This window comes from Aethalodelphis obliquidens, unplaced genomic scaffold (genome assembly GCF_003676395.1).
Source record: "Aethalodelphis obliquidens isolate GAN/ISIS:26980383/991018 unplaced genomic scaffold, ASM367639v1 scaffold5, whole genome shotgun sequence".
NCBI lineage: Eukaryota > Metazoa > Chordata > Mammalia > Artiodactyla > Delphinidae > Aethalodelphis > Aethalodelphis obliquidens.
In genome coordinates, this window is record NW_020837949.1 from 2369823 (window position 1) to 2390063 (window position 20241).

A 20241-nucleotide genomic window follows, 5' to 3' on the forward strand; every position below is an offset into this window, starting at 1 on the left:
CCCCAAGGAGAGGGCCAGGTGTTGACGGTCTGCAGGAGGATGTGTTCCCTGCCTGCTCTGTGCGGCCCGGCCTTCCCTCCTCTCCCGTCACACCCACTAGAGCCTCAGGGTGCCGGGGTCCTCGGGCCACGCTGCTGTCTCCAAGTTGTCTGTCTTGAGTGGTTGTCAGGTGAGGACGTTTGTCCCTAGGTCGTGGTCCTCCTTCTGCGGGCGCCCTGGGGCCAGTGCCCTGTGTTGGCAGGGCCGGGGAGACAGGTCCTCCGTGCCTGTTGCTGTGTCATAGGCTCGGCCGCCCCGGGCGCTCACTCTGAGGGCTTTGGTTTAGTGAAGGCTGCTGTCCCGCTCTGCGCTCTGGGCCCACATGCCTCTGAGGCTGAGCTTTGGGAAGGTGGGCCGTGTGGCCCCAGGGCCTCCCAGAAGATTAAACAAGGCGGGCCTGGGTTTAGGGGAACCGAATGGAACTCGACGGCCTCGGGCCAGTCTCGGTCCCACCTGGTCAGGGTCTGGAGAAGCGGCTTCTGAGGCTAGGGCTCAGGTCCCTGGGGGGGGCTTCTGTGCTGAGGTCTGGTGAGATGTGGCCCTCCAGGAGGCCGGGGGCCCCGATGGGTGGCGCTGGGGCCAGAGCTCACCCTCCGGGCAGGAGTGGTCCCTGGTCCCCCTTGGTCTCCTAGGTGGTCAGCAGGGTTACGATCCCTGGTAAGGTTGGTGGTTTCTGTTCTGATGACTGTTCAGGTCTGAGTGTTAAGTCAAACCAGGAGCACGCAGCACACCAGCAGCTCTGGCCAGACGGAGCCCCCGGACTAGTTAGCGGACAGAGAGGAAGGTCAGGTGTTGGCCTGGCCCGAAGGTCCCTGGCAGCGCCCCCTCCTGGCCGGGCAAGGTTGTGGCACCCTCGCCTGTTTCCCCCCCTCCCTCCCCACCTTTTAAGACCCTTTGCAGCTTTATAGTGAGAATTCTCTTTTTCACGTCCGCCGCGTAGAGAAAGGAAGTGCAGGGCATCGGGCAGGTGCAGCACTGCTGCCGGACGAGGGCCCACTTCTCCATCTTCAGGGTTGACAGGACCAAGAGTTTGTGCCAAGCGTGTGTGTGGTGTTGCCGCCGGCCTCCCTCGTGACTAATTGCATATCTATTCCTGTCAAACACGCGTACCAGAATGTACTTGAAACTGTTATCTTTGTGCTCTGTTGTTTGAATAATTAAAGAAGTTACAGAGACTTTGTGCCGTGTCTGTTCTGTGGCAAAATTCCCGTCCCATCCTGTCATCTGCAACTCCCGTTTTCTTCCACCAGGTTGTCCCAAATATGTGAAAGAAGAAATGTCACTGAGAGTGCACACTTCGGATCCATCAGGGGTGGTGACGGGCTCTTGCGTGTGGGACAAAGCACGAGGCCCGTCCATCTGGGGAAGCTGCCGGCACGCGGTGGCGTGTGTGTGGGGGAGGGAGGCAGCCCCATCCTCTCCTGGTGGAGACCCTTTGCTGTCAGCATCACATCCACATGGGAAATACTGGGCTGACATGCAAAGAATGCCGGCTGGTTGCAAGATTTGGCAAGAAAGCAACCAAGTGCCTGCCTGTGAGCCAGCTCCAGGGCTGGGGGGCGGGGGGAAGCATCTGGGTGCCCCAGTGACGCAGAAAAGTGGCTGGTCTATCCTTGTGAAAGAACCATCCACTCAAGGGGGCTGAGACGTCCAGGGAAGCGACCTTCATAGTTTCTTATCGGCCAACCGTGGCCCCAGGGACAAATCTGGACAGCAGCCCGTTTCTATACAGCCCACAAGCTGAGATCGCGTTTTACGTTTTAAATGGTTGAAAATAAAACAGCTAAAGAAGAATATTCCATATGTGAAAATTCTATAAAATCTGTAACTCAGCTTCCATCAGCAAGTTCCTCTTGGAATCTTACTCCCCCCACCCCACCCCCAGGCTGGCTCATTCCTCTGCCTGCTGTCCCGGGGTGGGGGGGGCCTTCAGGCTCCCACGGCTCCTGAGAAGCTGCATCAGGGACCACGCAGCCCACAGAGTCTGAAGTATGTACTAGCCGGGTCTTTACAGAGAACGTTCGCCAACCCCCACCTAGGATCTCATGGAAACCCAGCCCGCTGTGGTGGGGCCGGAACGTAGTGGGGTGAGGCCAGCACAGCTCACTCTCTATTGGAATTCAAAGGTGGCTCCCATCGCTACTTGCTGGGGTAACAAATGCAGCAAGACCTGGTGGTGTGACAGGTGAACCCTATGCTAGCCTGGAGGTAAACAGGAGACACCCACCTGTAAAGACCCACAAGCGAGCGGGGCCAGAAGCCAAGCAGGCTTCATCCCAACCCGGTGCAAATCGCCCCCAGGGGGAAATAGGAAGCCCGTGTTTGGAGGGAACCTTCTTGGCTTTTCTTGGCCGACCCTGATTTTCTCAAAGGAAGAAGAAACTGACAGTAACTCACGTTCTATAAACAAGCTCTGGGCCCACCAAGAAGACAGGGAAACTGCATGAGAGTGGCGTTTTCAATGGGTGTCTTTGGTTTTCAGGATGAGGGCAGCTATGCTTCCAGAAGGGGAAAACTGGTTTAAATAAGAAGCTCAAGAAATCTGAAATGATAAGTTCGAAGAAATATGCTGAAAACCCAAGGATTTCCCCCGTACAACTGAACCGGTTCCTGGGTGGAAACTTCCACGTCCCAGGTGAGGGCCTGGGTGTTTGCTTCCAGGGGAAGGTGATGCTCTTTCTGCTGGACGCCAAGCCTCATCCCAGTCGGGAAATTCCCTTTCTCCAGACCCCCCGCCCCCCGAAAGGCTCAAGGCTTCCCTTTCTGAGCCTCACAACCAAAAGGCAGCAAAGCAAACCCGGTGTCTTTGGAAGGAGCTTTGGGCCCCGGGTCCCTGTGTCTGTCACCCTGCGGGTCCAAGTCATCAGAATCCCAGCCGAAACCCTCCAGCCAGACCCAACAGGCAGGCCACACATGGGCCAAGAAAGCAGGAGCCTGGGCAGAGACGTGGGCGTGGAAGGGGGGCTGTTTCAGAAAGAGCCCCAAAGCGTTGGCATCAGCACGGGACCGCCAGGTGGAGCTGGACCTGAGCGCTCCCCCTGCTGCTGGTGGTGTTACTCCGTGGCCTATGTGGGAGGGCACAGCCAACCTTCCCGAGCCCGGGGCTCTGCGGGTCAGTGCCCCATCGCTGCCAGCATCGGGCGGCCGCCGCCCCTTCCGCGGACGCGCTCCGGCTGGCCCGGCCGGCCCCGTCTCTTGCCTTCCCGGGACGGCGCCCGCCCTCCCGAGCCTGCAGCCGCTCCGCTTCTCGCTGGGACTTCCGGGCAGCCTCCTTCCCCTCGACGCTGCCCCGGGCAGCAGAAGCGCCAAGTGCAGGAGGCGGCTGGGAGCAGAGGGCTGGGCTGCGGACTTGCTGGCTCAGGGTGGCACCATGCCTCTGGTTCCGCCTGCTCGCCGAGAAAGTTTCCCGGGATCCAGCATCACGGAGAGGCAGCCGGGCTGGCAGGAGAAACTCCGCTGAGTGGAGTCAGAGCGCCCTCTTCTGGTCACGGTGGGAAAGTCGGGCCTCGCGCCCAGACAGGGGCCGCCAGCGCGGGCTGATCAACACAAAATATCAAAAGTACCTTCAAAAAGAGGGCAATGGCGGCAGGGCAAGCCCCCAGAGAGGGGTGACGTGTGGGGTCAGAGCCGACAGCACCGCCCTGTCCTGCATCCCCTCCCCACCAGTTGAAGCCCAGCCATCAAAGCTGCCCCCCTGCACCAGGCCGGGTCAGTGCTCTAAAGCACCGCTTCTTTATGCCGGCCAGTAGCCAAAGAAGGAAGAAGTGAACGGTGACTGTGCTGGGAAAACTGAAGCCTAGAAGCGTGCGCTGAGTAGGCGGCAGGGCACCCTCGAGACTTCCTCTCCCTTAACTGGGGCTGAGGGTCCCCGGGCTGGGAGGCCCTGCATCCGGGCCCAGCTGCAGCCCTTTCGGAGCTGAGGGGTGTGGCCAGGGGTGCGACTTGGCGAGTCCTCCTCCCGAGGGTCGGTCGGGGTGGCAGCGTCCGGAGGTTCCTGGACCTGTGGACCGTCACTTGGCTTCCGTGGCCTGGAAACAACTTCCCACATCTTGGGGTGAGTGGATGGCCTGGGAGAGGCTCTTAGGAAGGACAGGGCCACACACGTGGACAGTATCATGGTGGCCTCTCCTTTACCAAGAGGGAACCGATGGGCTCCCCACTCCCCAGCCCTCTGACTGGGGGGTTAACTCCGCCAGGCCTCCATTCCACCCCAGGGCAGATGAGACAGGGCACCCTGAGGTTCCTTTAAGCTCAGAAATACCCCTGATCTAAGGCTGGATCGCTCCTCTGCCCCGTACTCAGGCCTCACCTGGATTCAGATGAGACTCTGATGGAGTCTGTCTACACACACGGAAAAAGATGACCTTACGGTCTTTGAAAATTCTAGATGAAGGCATCTGAGTCTCTGTGAACCGATGTTTGGGGTCGGCTACAGTGGAGCGCTGATGCCGACACCAGCTGTGTCCTGAGCAACAAAGCACGGTGGGGCGGGGGGGGGGGGCGTGGCTCTTCCCTCGAGAGGCCTTCACGGGGCACCCGTCCCTATGCTGGACGCCATCCTCAGTGGGAAAGAACCCAGCATCTGCCCCGCCCCGGTGCCCTCTGCAGCAACACCTGGGGACCAGAGACACTGTAGGAGAAATGCCTCCTCCCTAAAAGCCAGGGCTGGCTGTGGCGGGAGCAGAGTTGTGCGTAGGGCAACTGGGGACGGGGAGAAGAGATCCCTCTCTGTCCTCATCCACTGTAGACCAGAAAGCACTTTCCTCCCAGCCCCTCCCAGACAGAGCCCAGGCCGCCCAGATGCAGACCCCAGCGCAGCCGCTGCTGTGGGGAAAGCACCCCTTTCAGCTCTCTTCCTCTTTTTCAAGGAAGAAGTTGAAGAAAAAAGTAAAAACCTAATAGACCAACGCTGATCGAACGTCCAGAACCCCTTCCCTGTTGGAGCTCCTCTGCGATACGACCGGCCCGTCCATGGAGAGGAGCCGCATCTGCCCCAACTCTGGCCACGCGGCACCACAGCCATGCTGCCTGCCGCGCACGCTGCCTTCTCCCTCCCCCCCTCCCCGTTTATTCGCATCCAGGGGTCCACGACCTCGGGAGGCCTGCGGGAGAGGCTTTCAAGTGACTGCCCTGAACCCCAGGGCCGAGCCAAGAACCAGACAGAGCGTGCGGAGGGCACCCCCTGCAGACGGCACCAAGCTTGGGTCCCATTGCAGCCCCAGACCCCCCACCTGCCCTCCTGGCCACCAGCCCACCCACGGAGGGCAGAGGAAGGTGAGCACCGGGGGTGAGAAGGAAAAGGGGAAACTGAGGCAGCCCGGGGGGTCTCAGCCACCAGCCACCAGCCCCCATGGTCCAAGGTGCATCTGAGGAGCCTGACCACCCTCAGCAGAGAAGCCCCGACACCCCTGGTCGGCAAGGAGGCTGAGCCGGGAAGGGGCGGCCCGGGGGGACTCAGCCCAGCCACGCCCATCACAGTGGACCGTCACTTGGCTTCCGTGGCCTGGAAGCAACCTGTGAGGAGCTTCGTGGATGCGTATCGATTCGTTGCATTCTCTGTGTTTCCCTAGTTCCATGGAAGGAGCGCACTTTTGTCGTGGGGAGAGTGAAGTGATTTTTAAATGCCAGGAGCTCAGATCCCACCCGTGCGGTCAGGCCACCCTCTGCCCTGCAGCCCCTCGCTCCCCGGCCGCGTGGCACTCGGGGGCGGGGCAGGACGGTCTGTTTCATCCCTTCCCGGTTCCTTGACTTAAAGCGACCCCGGTGGCCCTCACGCGGGCCTCTATCTCGGGGTCCCCGGATGCCAGCGCCCTCCCCGCCGCTCCGAGCTATTTATAGGCAGTGCTCCGCGTCGGTCCTGAACACGAGGTGTTCAGTCCAAAAAGAACCTTTTTAGGTCAAGGAAATGAGTTTAAAAATACTTTGCCTGCGAGTGAGCCAGCTGGAGGGCGCAGCCTTCCCATCCTCAGGCTCCTCCAGGAGGACCCTCTGAGCGCACCGGGCGCCCTCCTGCCGTCCTGCCAGCTGTGACCTCCAGTCCCCAGGGAAGACGCCCCAGGGCAGACAGACCCCCCCCCCCACCAAGTCCAACTCCAGGAGCGGCAGGGCCCCCGCTGCTTCCCCCTCCCACCCCGGAAGGTGCAGACAAGCAGGTGAGCACATGAGCTTCTGGATTAAGCGCTGAGGGTGTGGCTGGGTGTGCAAGTGTACGTGAGTGTGCGGCGTGCGTGTACGCAAGTATACCGCGGGAGTTGTGAGGGTGCGCGCACACGTGTGTGCGTGAGCGGCGGAGTCGGGGAGGAGCGCGCAGGCGCCGGGCCGCAGAGCGAGGACCAGACTGGCTGAGTGTGAACGCGCCTTCTGAGTCCAAGGGCACCCGGATGGTGAGCGCGAGCTAAAGGCGCCTGTCTTCCTGCCGAGAGAGGCGGCTCGGGCTAGAAATGCTAGGCCCCTGGGGAGGAAAGCCTTTCTGTCACTTCTTCAGTAGCGACTCCTCCTCTGAGGATGGGTCTTGAGAGGAACGGAACAGGCAGGTGACGGGGTCCTGGGACAGGCCACGCGGGGACCACGGGGCCGCCGGAGGGGCAGGCGGAGGACAGAGCTGAGGGGCCGTAGAGGAGAGAGGAGGGGGGCCCCGGGGAGGCTGTGAGCTCCCTCTCCCCAGCCCCGCCCTCCCCTCCGCTCCTGAGCCCTCAGTTAATACGATTTCATACCCTCAACCAGGACAGGGGCGATTTCCCAAACTTGCGGCAGCAACATGCCAAGCCGTGTGGCCCTGGCCCAAACTGGGCTGTAGTCGACGTCACCGTTCACAGCACACGGGGGCTGTTGTGCACTGGACAACACGTGTGTGTGTATCTGGGGTGCATGTACGCTATGTATTGTAAGCAACATAACGCACATCACACGGGCCCAGCACTTACACGCGTTCGGTAAGTGGCAGCCGTTACACCTTCTGTCCAATCGAAGCTGCCTAACTTACCAGTGGGCGGTACCAATGGAAGTTTTCACGCACCACGGTCCTTCCTCAATGGCCGTTTTCTGCAACATCAAGGCGCTGCAGCCGTCTGACGATGCCCTCGAGATGAACAGCAAGACGTGTGCGACTGCATCTGGAGTGCCTCCTGGCTGATGGCGTCAGGCACACCCCGTCTCAGAGATGCCGAGGGTGAAAAAAAGTATCTTACAGTCAGCGTACCACAGTGCAGTGTAGACTTCTTCTCTAGAGAACTTTATATTTGTTTCGCAAAGAATAAGGGCCACAATGCCATATTTTATAAAAATCAATATGGATATTTACATACATATATTAAAAAATGTTTTTTCCCGAAGCCTGGGGCTTACAAGATGACGGGATCGTCACCATGAAATCCAGGAGGGGGATGTGGAAGGTGAGGACCAGAGGTCATTGATGTCCAGGTGTGACCTGAGGGCCTTTCATCCTCCGAGATTCCCCACCAGGATTCCCAGGAAGCAGCCGCTTCCTACTGAAGGGCTGACAGCTTTGCTTGGTCTCTGGGCCTCATGCCACGTTGGTTTCTGGGCCCCAACCAGGGGAAGACGTCTTGCAGCTGAGGGTGGCAGGGACCCAGCTCAGGCTCCGTGCCTCCTGCCCAGGCCGTGCTCTCCCGTGGCCACGCGCCCCCCTCCATGCCGTGTCCCAGGTGGTCACCGCGCCCCGCCAACTCCTGCACAGGTCATAACACCTGAATTCCAAGGAGCGCCTGCAGCCGGTCGCTCCCATTTGAAACGTTTACAGTTTCTCTTCAAACAGAAGGGTTTCCTCACTGCACACTCAGCCCCTGTCAGCAGACTGAACGAGAGAGGCTTTCCCAGTGTGCCGGGCAGCCAGGGATGGCGGGCCCCGCGGACGGGAGCACTGAATCTGCGGTCCTCGCGGCCCCCGTGGGAGCAGGTGCGGGGCAGGATCAGGGCCCAGATGGTCCTCCTCCAAGAGGAGCTCATGTGGTACCATCTGGGGACAAGTTCTACTCGTTCACTTATGAACTGAGCACCTTTTGAGTGACAAGCACAATTCTGGGCCCTCTGGATACAGCAGGGAAAGAAAAAAAAAAACAGGAAATATTTCCTCCCTTTCTAGAATTTACTTACTTATAGAGTGAAGGGAGGCACGTGATCAACAAAACGTACAAAATGTAGTAAGTTATTAGGTTATATTACCCAACAGGATAGGAGCTCTGCTTCCAACCAGGACAGAACGACCACAACCCAACTTGTTCTGCCCCTGTACCAGGCGTGAAATGGAATGAAATGTGTGCAGCATCTCTGCCAGGTGCTGGGCCACAGGCACACAGCGCTGTCACCACACACAGCCGGCTTCTGCCGGAGGAACCTTCCAGACCTCAGTGCAGGGCCGTGGACCCCGAGTGCAGCACACCAGTTCGGCTGAGCCGAGCAGACTGGAATTTGTGGTGCAGGGTCCTGGGGAGGACGAAGCAGAGGAGGAACTCCAGACACTTGCAGGGGGTCCCCGTGAGTCCTGGCTTTCTACTAAGCTGCACGTGTTCCGGGCATGACACCGTGGGGCTTGGCAGGAATCCGCCACGAACCGTGAGCTACGCAGACTGCAGAGGACTCAGTGCTGACAGAGGAGGTGCTCTGACCAGACACAGCGGAAACATCACTGAACATCCTGGGCAATCAATCTGCAACTCCAGCCCCAGGAGTCCTGAGCAAGGGCGCCCCCAAGATGGACCAAACCAAGCTGAAACGACATCTCAAAGGCTCGTGCCAACCCTCCATGAGATTGGCTGCCTTCCAGAACAAAAATGAACATTCTTTAAATCAGGACAACAAATTCCAGATTCCCAAAACGATGTGTCCAGAATGTCCAATATACAATCCAAAATTACTGGACATTCTAAGAAGGAAGAGACCAGGGTGAAAACTCCCAGGAGAATTAAGTAGTATAAGGAGAGAGAAAATAATGGTAGCAAGGGAACGGGGAGATTATTTAGAGAGTGGTCGCTTTGACAGAGAGCAAAGGCCTCGGAGAGCATGCACGGAGAAGGCCAGGAAAACATCCAGGGGCAGACCATCCTAGGGCGAGGACACAGCCAGTGGAATCCTGCTTGGCTTATCAAGAAAGGGCAGGGCAGCGAGTGTCGCTTGGGCCGACTGAGCGGAAGGGTGTGAGATGAGCTAGTATGATGGGGGTCAGGGGACCCAAGGCCCGGAAGGCTGTTGTGGGGATTTTGATTTTAGCCCCAGTAAGACGAGAAATCACCGGAGCATTCCCAACAGAGGAGTGATGTCACCTGACTTACATCTTAAGTAAGATGCTTCCAGCTGATGTCTGGTAACAGACAGTAGAAGGTTAAGAGTGGATGCAGGGAAATCAGTCTCGAGACCCGGCCGGCCTTCCAGGTGACAGGTTGGTGGCTCTGACTGGGGTGGCAGCTGTGGAGCCAGAAGTGGTGAGATTCCAGAAACACTTGGAGGACAGGGCTTGCTGAGTGTGGGTGGTGCGTTAGGGAGGAAGGGGAGGCAAGGATGGCTCCAAAGTTTGGGGCCTGAGCATCCTTAAGAAAGGAGCTGCTGGGCTTCCCTGGTGGCGCAGTGGTTGAGAGCCCACCTGCCGATGCAGGGGACGCGGGTTCGTGCCCCAGTCCGGGAAGATCCCACATGCCGTGGAGCGGCTGGGCCCGTGAGCCATGGCCGCTGGGCCTGCGCGTCTGGAGCCTGTGCTCCGCAACGGGAGAGGCCACAGCAGTGAGAGGCCCGTGTACCACAAAAAAAAAAAAAAAAAAAAAAAAAAGAAAGAAAGGAGCTGCCATTTCCTGAGATGGGGAGAGAAGGGAAGAGATCAAGAGCTCAGCTGGATTAGGTGTGAGCTGCGTACTGAACATCTCAGGAGGAATGAAGGTTCGAGTCTGGGATTCAGGAGAAAGTAAACAGGAGGATGGGAAAGTCCATGGGACTCAGCGGCCTGCTGCTGCTCTAAAGGTACTGAATTGCCTGAGGTCATGTAGGGAGTGTGTGTGGACTGAGAAAGGGGGAGGTCCAAGGGCTCCGACCTTTAGCCGACAGCAAGTGAGGAGGACCCCACCTGGAGACCAAGAAGCAGGTTCCAGTGAGGCAGGATGAAAACGAAGAGAAGGCGGTGTCCTGGACACCAGGGGAAGTCAACTGCTTCACACACGCCGATGGACTGAGGAGTCCTGAGGCTTGATCCTTGAATTTGGTGACATGGGCACCAGGAACATTCTTAGCAAGAGACGTTTTGGGGGAACGTTGGGTTTGAAAGCCAGACTGGTGTGGATTCAAGAGAGAATTTTTAAAAGAGAATATGGAGGCAGCAAGAAAAGATAACTCTTTCAGTGAGTTTTACCAAAAGGGGGAAAGAAGTACGCACTGGTCACCAAAAGCGGTTATGCGGTCAAGGGAGGATTGTTTTCTTAAATGGAGAATATTGTTGCATGTTTGTTGCTAACAGGAAAGGTCCAGCACAGAAGAAAAAATCCAGGGGTGAGAAGAGACACCTGCAGGTGCCGGGTCCTTCAGTGAGGGGGGCGGGAGGCAGTGCAGCCGGGATGCTGGCCTTGCACAGGAGCAAGGATGCTCGCCTACTGTAGCAGGGGCCGGTGGTTCACGCAGGGCACCCGAAGGCATGCTGGGGGTTTCGTGGTGAGGGGATGTGGGAGTTCTCTTCTGAGCGCTCCTGTTGTAGTAAGGAAATGGGAGCGGGGAAGAGGCTGCTGACACTGAAGAGAGGAGGAGATGTGAAAATGCTCCCGTGAGAGTGACTGACCTGGTCGGGAGATACAGTAGGGTTTCCCGGCTACACGTGGGGCTCACCTTTGAGGTCTGCAGCTGTGAATTCAGAGTAGGCCAGGCAGTGTGGCTGCCCGTTTTTCCAGCCGTGGTCACAGCTGGGGTGCGAGGCAAGTGTCCTGGAGGACTGGAGTCTTGCCCAGGGAGCATCAAAGCAGGAAGAGAACAAAAGCAAGGGAGTCGAAAGAACTCAAGGAGCTGGCTCCCAGCAGCAGCCAGAAAAAACCGACGTCAGGTGACAAGCAGTCAAAAGAGGCAGGGCGTGGGGATCCCGGCGGCGTGGGACTCGCTAGTCGGGGCGCCCGCGGATCTGGAGGGCAAGTCGTCCGAAGAGGCAGGGCTGAGGCGTGGGGATTCCGGCGGCGAGGAGACTCGCTAATCGGGGCGCCCGCGGATCTGGAGTCCAGGAGGTGTCCACACAGGCCACGGGGGATACTTTCTGGCCATGATCCGGTGGCCGACAAGGGGTGGGTGGGGGCAGCTGAGGGCGCAGAGGAAGGCAAGCGACCGAGTCTCCATCTAATATCGTGCTGTGGGAATGACATTTCCTAAGAGGAACGACCAAAGAAATGGGGGAGAGAAACTGGGACGGCGTGACACTGGGGGGCGGGGGAGCGCGGGGGGGATGTGTGTGACCATGGGGGAGGGTGGTGACCCTAGGGAGATGGCATCCACAGTGGGCAGTGGGTGGCAGAGTCCCACCTCTGGTCCGTCCAAGGATTCAGGCCTTAGGCAAGTACCCCTGAGGAGAGAGGGGTTCCCGGTCACGCAGACCTGAGCACCCGACGTGCAGCCGCCTTTCCTGGCCCACCGGCTCAGGAGGGAAGGAGGGCTGGGACCTGCATTGCGGAGGACGCAGGACGCAGGCCGGGCGGGCGCAGGGCAGGGTGGGTCCCCGGGCGGTGCCGACCCGGCTGTGCCGCCCCGGCTGTGCCGCGACCTGCACCCTCGGGGCAGCTGCAGGGTGCTCCCTGGCCAGTGCTCAGCGCTCACGGCTAGAAGCTGCAGGGGCAGGGCCTCCCCGGGGTCGCGTAGCCCTCAGAGCCCACCGCCCGGTCACCGCGAGCCACGTCCGCCCGAGGACACCTCCCGACCAGGCCGCCAGCGCAGGGGCCGCCATGGGGGCTCGGGCCCAGGGGGCGCTGTCCTCCGGCCAAACCTCTGCTCTTCTCCTCCCCACGCCCACCCTGGTCCCTAGGCCGGGCTCAGCCGTCTCACCTCAAGGCGGGGGGGGATCCGTCCGCGAGGGTCCCTGACGCGTCCTGCCCCCCTCTATCACCCAGGCACAAGTGTGGACGCAGCTTAGGGAGAGGTACTTGGTGGGAGGCTCAGGGTTTATTTTCTGGTTTGGATCTAACTTAAACCTCTCTGCCTCTCACCCCGTCTATAGGCGACACCACAAGTGGAGCGAGGAGACGTTATTTGTGAGCATATGAAGCTGGAAAACTGCTGTGCTCATCACTTCTTTCAATCTGGAAGCCACACCTCAAGCTGCAGACATGTTACTTCCTGTGCTTCTCTTTCTTGGAGCCACAATTCCTAAGCGCTGTGCTCGCCTAGGGAACTCTTTCACGACCTATTTTTCTCTTCAGACTTACAATTTCCTTCAAAATACTGAAATACACTGTTGAGTAAAAGAGCCTGTCAGATGAGAGCTGGGTGAGAACTGTGGAGACAGCTGCAGCCTTTCAACAGGAGTCATGGGAGCGCACAGAGTACCTCCCCGCCTCCCGAGCCTGCAAGGAGGCTCCCACCCGCCGGAGACACACGCTCTCTCCTCCAGCCCTTGCAGGGATACTCGCCCAGACCTCTCCAGGCCGGGCGGGGGTACAGAGGGCTGGCGACCTGAAAGCACCTTTCAAAGGAGCTCCATTCATAAGGAATCCCCCCAGTTGCGAGAAACCCACTTTCGACTTGACATCTCCAGGTGTTGAGTCCACCTTCCTGAGATCCCATCACTCAACGCAAAGGTCAGCCTTTTAGAAAAAGAATGACTTATCCATGGAATATGGGTTAAAATAGAAGAAAAACGGCTTTGACTTTATTCACTAGGTATTTTCCGATTCTGATTGAGGTGTAAAAATTCCACTAAATCAGATCTGAGAAGCTGATTAGATGTGCTGGCCTCTGACACATCACTTCCTTCTGTTTCCCCAAACCAGCTTTCTTTCTCACCTGCTCCCGTCCTTACCTGAGACCTGGGATCCTTCTCCTCAGCCTTCCCGTGGGGACAGCAGTGCTAAGCTACGGCTTACCTTGAAAAGTCAGCCTCATTTCTGTCAGTGAGGCAGTGGGTGTGTGTGGATGGAGCCCAGGTTCCTGGCCTGTACAGCATGGCGGGAGGTGGGAGGGGCGAACCTCTGGTTTTCTCCTCCTCAAGCTTTTCCTTTAACAATGTTTGGTTTGTGTGTGTGTGTGGGGGGGGGGGAACCTTTATTTTTTTTAATATTTTCCAAATAGACCGTGAATTATGAGCAATCTGTAGCGGCATGAAAAGCTCTGAGGATGCCTGAAGTGGGAAGTGGACACAGCAGCGCCAGCGCATGCGGCTTCTCAGACAGGCCGTGTGCACGTGACAGAAACAGAAGGCGCCGGGCAATGGCGGTGGAAAGGCATGGGCGACGGATTTTCCCCACTTTCAGTGTCACGATTCGTGCTGGAGTACAGATCTCCTTTGAAAACCTGTACAGATTATTCGTGACGTTTTAAAAAATTAAAGAAGAGAATATAAGTCTCCCACTTCCAACAAACAAAACACACAAGGACGCTGTCTGCTTGGTCGGTTCAGACTCGTGAGACCGTGGACTGAGGAAGGCCGTCCCTGACCCTCCATGAATCAGACACATTCAAGGCCAAGCGCTGACCAGAGGAGGCGGATCTGGGGGCCTGGGGACAACCCCCATCCTCTGAGGGACGGTCCCAGTGCCCTCTGTCCACATGGGTAAGTCGTGGAACGGACCGAACCCGAGCGCGAGAAAAAATAAAAGCTACAGAACAAAAGCAGAAACTGCAAGCTATTTATTAACACATCTTCCAAATTACAATACAGTTCAAAACATATTTCTCAGCATGGAATCACACAAATGATACACACAAGAATACATTTTTTCCAACCATGTCACAACTGTTCTTCACATATATTCCTGATAAAGCTGTCACAGTGATTAGAGCAAAGTGAAAAATGGGGTAAAACAAGGCAACGTCATTTCCCGCAAATGTGTGTAGCGTTCGGTAGAAAACACGGAGTAGATCACCCAGAGGAAAGCAATTCGCTCAGCTCTTGATGTCTCAACTCCCACTGCGCGCCCCATAACCACAGCTTCAGACTCGACGCCGAGCTGGCCCAGACCAGCTCACAGCGATTAGCAACAAGGTTAGGAAGGGTCACAGTCAGCGAGAGCGGCAACAAAGCCAAACAAGCCGTCACCTCCCAGTGGAAGAAGAGGCACGCTACCACTAACACTGAACCCATGCAAAAGAGGTCCTGCAAAAGTGGATAAAAACAGAGAAGGGGTGATTAATGGCACGGCCGGCGCAGGCTGCAGGACGCTGGCTTCCACGGGGCCCCAGCCCCTGAGTCGGACTGCAAAACAACAGAATCCAGATGTTACTCTCGCCAACCAAAGACCTGGAGGGACAAACCGTGAGTAAAACCTGTCAAAGCAAAGGTTTAGATGTAATCGAGTTGTCGACACAGCACAAAGATATTCATGGCACTGAGAGTGGAATTCTAAACGTTAACACTTGGACAGAGCAGCCAGGAAGGAGCGCCGTCACCAGATGAAGAAGCCGTCACCAGGGGAGACGGCAGGAGAAGAGAATGGACACCCAGCAATGGCAAGTGAAAGAAGGGGCCGCGCCTGAGGACGGTGGATGGTGGGTTTGGCAGGGAGACCCCCGAAGGAAGGAAGGAGGGTGCACAGCAGGCCTGGCTGACGTGGCCCAGACACTCAGCAGCAGAAGCGAGACCAGACTGGGAGCCCAGCAAAGAGAACCAACTCAAAAATGGGGGGGGGGGGGGGGGAGAGAAAAAAAATCAGATTTCAGGCTGTGTTGTTGGTGAACCTGAAAATTAAACAGTGGAATTAAAGCCTTAGAGTTAAAATCCTCACAAAGGAAGAACAATTCTGGATCCCATGCCTGTGAAAAGCAAAGCTGAATTATAAAAACAAATGATTATCTGCTCTTCAGTCAACAGTATAAATGTGTGTTGCATGCATGCGTGTTGCTTCAAAAACATAAATTATATACTCTAAGACAATACTGCAGACTGCACACAATTTAAATAGTCCTTTAAAAATCAGGTTCCATTACGTGTCCTTAAAATGAAAAATAGTTTAAAAGAAAATCATGCTAGCAAGAGGTCTACTTTCTAGAGTATATAAATGACTACATACAGAATATATTAAAACAGCACAACTGTTTGTCCACTCTGTGGAAAATATTAAAATTCAAAGACTACATCATGTTCCTTTTTAAAAGGCCTATATTTTTCTACATACCTTTCAAAATAAGTAAAACAAAACAGCAACACGAGGCCTTTTTACATTTTAGTTGGTGAGAAGTAAAAGCAAAAAGCAGCTTCTCACTAAAAGTACCTGCTCTGCCTCTGCCCATCTTAGTGAAAAGACTCCTACCAAAACACGGCACAGAAAAGAGCGAGTTAAGATTTTCTGCACCTTCTCTAGAAAGGGCAGCTTACACGTGTAAAACCAATGATCCTTCCCAACCACACGCTACCAGAAGGTATACCTGGGATCCAATATGAATCAGTGAGTTTTGTTTGGTTCTAGGACACAAAACCATGGGCACTTTAAATGAGAAAAATTAAATAGGTTGTAAAAAACCTTACACAAAATCCTTAGGATTTAATAGAAGTCAAGGCTGACTGCCTTTGGAGAGATCATATTTACCAATGTCCAAAATAATGCATCATTCACAAGTTTTAAGAAGAGTTGAGAAGGTTAATTGATAAAATGCTCATTAAATACAATGGAGTATCTAAATTTTCCCTCTATCGATGTAACTCCTGTGGCTTCCTTCATGGGGGGTGGGGGCATCTCCTGGTCCTATTTCGCCTCACCCACCCCCCTTCCCTCTGTTGGTTAATTCCCTTTTAGAATTCTGTCACTTAAAACCCTGTAAAAAATCAAATACCTTTCAAGCACCCCACCCCCTCCCCCAACAAACAAAGAGAAAGGAGCTGGGCTGTGGGGGGACGGGGCAGGGCGGGGCCTCTAGCTGACTACAGGAAAGTGAAAGCAGCTCTACCGGGGTGTGAGGGAAGCCCAGAGACGCACCAGGAGAGCAAGGGCAGCGCGGGCCTGCGCCCGCCGGGGACACGCTTCTGGACAAGCGGCCCGCTGCCTCTCCAGGATCTAAGGGTCAGAAGGGAGGACAGAAGCCCCCAAGAGCGGCTCTAGGTGCTCTGCACACAGACCTTGACCAAAACCTGACCGTCCCCAGGAGGGGACGACGAGCACATTGAGCTTACCTTCAATTAAACAACAAAGAAATTTAAAAAAATAAGAAAACAAAAGCCAAACAGAACAAAACAAAAACCAGAAGCCAAAAAAACACACAAAAGAACAAAAAAAACAAAAAAAAAAAACAAAAAAAGAAAGTGACAGGTTCTCAAAACAACACGGCCTCAGTTCTCATCTACCCTCCACGCAAGCCAGCCAGGCCTCCTCCTGTCCAAGAGCCCGGCGGTCCACCGAGCCCAAGGGGCTGGGCCTGGCGCGGACGCCCCTCCTCCAGCCCGGGCCGCCAGCGGACATCTACCGAGCCCACCGTGCCCGCCGCCCGCCCGCAGGCCTCCCCACCAGACCGGCTGACTCCTGTGCAGAGCCAGCGTGTTAGAATAAAGCCTCTGATGGACCCTCGTTAGCACCCCTCCGTGCTACAACTCTCCTCGCCCCACTTCTAGGCTCCTTCTTCCCTCACCCTGGACACCTCCTCCCAGCCTCCTTCCAGCAACAAAGTCTGTTTGCATAATTAAGCCAAATGCCCTTTAAAAAAAAAGACCCCTTTGTGCAGGATCTAAGCTGTCACAATTCAGAAACGCTACAAAACCAAGCATAAACAATTGTTTATCCAGGACCTTTACAAATCATGAGAAGGAAGACCCCCAATTAGAAATAGTTATGATGACGCCCCCCTCCCCTCCCCCCGTCCCCTCCCCCGCCCTCCCCGGTGGGGAGAGGGCACAGACACCTACTTAGCATGCTGCCTGTCCAGAAAGGGGGGAACCCGCAATATTTCTTTTGGAAAAAAGAGACGATATTTCTCCTTAAGAAGGATATCAGTATAAGAATTTAACAAATGTGGCCAGACCAACGGTAGTGCAAGGTTATGCTCAGATAAGTAGCTAAGTGAGCTTCTGTTACAGCATAAGATCAAAACAAGATATAATGCAAAAAGAAAAAGCACCTCAGGTCCACACAGTCACCTACTGTCTTCACCTTATGAGATATACTGATATTTACTGGCTTCTTGAATTTGTGAACAAATAATACACAGGTCAGGATAAATGTATTGACTTACTACCATCTTTATAAAAATCGAATATACACACAAACACATCAACAGTTATGGAACTGCAGCCATTAAACTTTGATAAGACAACACAAAGGAACTAACAAATAGCTAAGATGCTGCTGAATTGAAAGCATTTCCAATAACATTTAGTTTTAAGAGGTCCATATTTACATGGTTGTTAACTGCTCCTGCATACCCTTTAAATGCATGATAACGAAAGAACAAAGATAATGGTTGCAGCAGATCTTCCAAGAGGGTTCAGCTCACCGTGGTCTGATTTCACTGCGAGAAGTGCACCAAAAATGGAAATAACGTTCCTTTCTAATTCTGCTTCTTTCTTTCCTTTTCCAGTTTCCCTCAAGGAAAGCAAAGCCTTTGTTCCCAGGCCTGGCTGGCACTAACAGAGCCCGTGCCCAGGGGCCGTGTGCATCAGGAAGCGACCGCGGGAAGCCTTTCTAACCAGTCCTTTCCGGAAGGCCCGGCTCGACTAGGCCTTTCAAGAACTTTCTATCAAGAGAAAGCTTACTTCTCTGTGTGCGTAGACTGTTACAGACACACACCTGTTCCGGGGCACCCCTGTCAGACTCAGACAACACAAAAACAGACCTTAAAGTAGCCATGAGGTCTGCCTTGAACAAAGGTGCCCAAATAGGATTCGTTTCTTACCACTAACTAGAAGAAAGTACGCCTGAATGGCTACTTTTCAGAGACAACATGCAGATTTTTAGCTTCACAGCCACAACACACTCAGACTATTTCAAAAAGCGGTCAAATTTTGTATACTCAGCTCACTGCGTCATTAAGTCCTCGGTGATAAAATAAGTCCATTAACTGTAAGCCTTCCTGCTGCCCAGGGCGGGGAAGTGGTGTGGGTCTCTCCTATGTGGTGCCTGCATGCTACCCAACTCACCACTTCAACGCGGCTCTCCGTGGACTGAGCTCCTAACCTGTGAACGCGACTTTATCTCTACCTGTGAGGATGGCGGCAGCGGCCACTGGCCATCTGGATGCTCCGCCGGAGCACCCGGGGCCAGGCTGGCACACACCACCACCTCCCAAGGGTTAGGCAGGGGCTTTCTGGAGCACGGGTGGCCAGGCACCTCAGCTCAGGGGGGCGAGGGGGTGTTCTAGCGTGTTCTATGAGTGCCTATAGTTTCCCGGAACCGAAATCTTCTGAAGAGCAGTCATCAACACCCACCTTCACATTCCAGACTCACTCCTAGCACACGGTACCACAGTGGAATCAATGCTACAGGAAGTCTCACAGGGTCTGAAATGCTCTTCTCTGGTTCTGGTAACTTAATTTGAAAAAGTAATACAAAATTTCAACTGTGAAAATAAGAAGATACAAGTTCACGTGACCTGTGTCTTAGCTCCCAAGAGAAGGCTGAGAAGGAGGGACGCCTTGCTGCAGGGGGGGCTGCCTGCTCACATCTGGTCCTCGCTGGGCTAACCAGACGCATTAACCGGTGGTAACAGGCTTCTATTTCCCTTAATTCCATTAATAAATCTCACAGGAAATCTTAGGTATAAAATATAGCTAAAAAGTCTGAGTATGCCCCGGTATCATTTGCTCAACTAGTTCAGGTCCACATTAGAATCAATCCAAAATAGTGAAACTCCTTCATGAGCAGAAATACAATAAGGCACTTTTGTCCACATTTGCCCAGAATGAATTTTACTACAGATGACTTTAAGGGGAGGAAGCGTCTCTCACCTGAAGGAGCCTACCCAGCATCCCAGAGACACACTGCGCCACACGCCACGGAGAACGACAAGCCAGCGCAAACATCCCCTCGCTCTCGGGTCCACTGAAGGACAGCGCAGCCCCTGCTCAAAAGGCCTTCAAAAAAGAAAATCTTAATCACAGATTGCCCAAGAATGTTCTATATGCGTCACAGAGCCGGTGACATGAATATGCCACTTGGGGCTGCACTTAAAAAGAGGAAAAAACCAAACAGGCCTGCGAAAGCTTCAGGCTGTCCTACCCTCCTCACCTGGCAGGTATGCTACGCTCGCCTAGCAGGGAGCCCAGCGAGGGCTGGAGGTGAGGGCATCCGGACACCTGCGCTCAGCCTGGGGGCGTGTGACGACGCCCAGCAGCACTTCCGCCGCATTCAGAACGAGTATAAAAGGGGGCGCTCCCTTTGGAACTAGGACTATACAGTTGGCGCTTTTGGAGTATTTACAAGAAGCAGAATCGGCCACACAATTGGCACCACTCCCAACCACCCTCATACCCTGCTTTCCAGGATATGCAACTGCCAATCATAATCACCCGAATTTTAACCTACGTTTTTACAAGAGCCTTTTGAGGGCTTTCTGAGACGGTAAAACAAGTGAAGCTGGTTGAGAAAACGCTCATCTAGCCTGCACTGAAGATAAGTGCAACCATTATCAAATATTCTTTGCTGTGAAAACTACTGAGAATTTGTGACGTTAATGTCTTTACTCACTCTAAGTCGCTGTAATCGATCATACATAAGATCACGAAGAACGATGTCTACATGCATTGTAAGCACTTTGAAAACATGAGAAAGCGAAACCTGTAGTTCTTTGTGGTGACAAGAGAATGTGAAGCGATCTAACACCGAGTCGAGTCTGCCGCGTCCCGTAAGGTCAGCTCTTCTGGAATCAGTGCTGGGCCGCTGGGCGCTCCGGACGACAGCCACGCAGGGCTGCGGACGGAGAGACCTAAGCTCGCGGGGCTCTGCGCAGCAGCTCCCGGGAAGAAATTCCACAGCGCGTGTGCAGCGTTACGGTCAGGCTCTCCTGCCAGAAATCACTCAACAATCAGGGCCACATTTATGTGGGACAAATCTATCATATGCCTGTGGGGATTTAAAGAAACAGTGACCATTAGGTTAC

General features: G+C 54.9%; 1 protein-coding gene across 8 annotated transcripts in view; it reads right to left on the bottom strand.

The window, feature by feature from the left end:
• Positions 1–13836: 13836 nt before the first annotated feature.
• The window catches only part of RBM33 (RNA binding motif protein 33), a 116627-nt gene continuing 110222 nt past the window's right edge, over positions 13837–20241 (bottom strand). For all 8 annotated transcript variants that reach the window (XM_027101394.1, XM_027101390.1, XM_027101393.1 and 5 more), the window contains one exon: positions 13837–20204. In XM_027101394.1, coding sequence (XP_026957195.1) covers positions 20156–20204 — 49 coding nt within the window. In that variant the 3' untranslated portion in view covers positions 13837–20155. The remainder of the gene's footprint in view (positions 20205–20241) is intronic.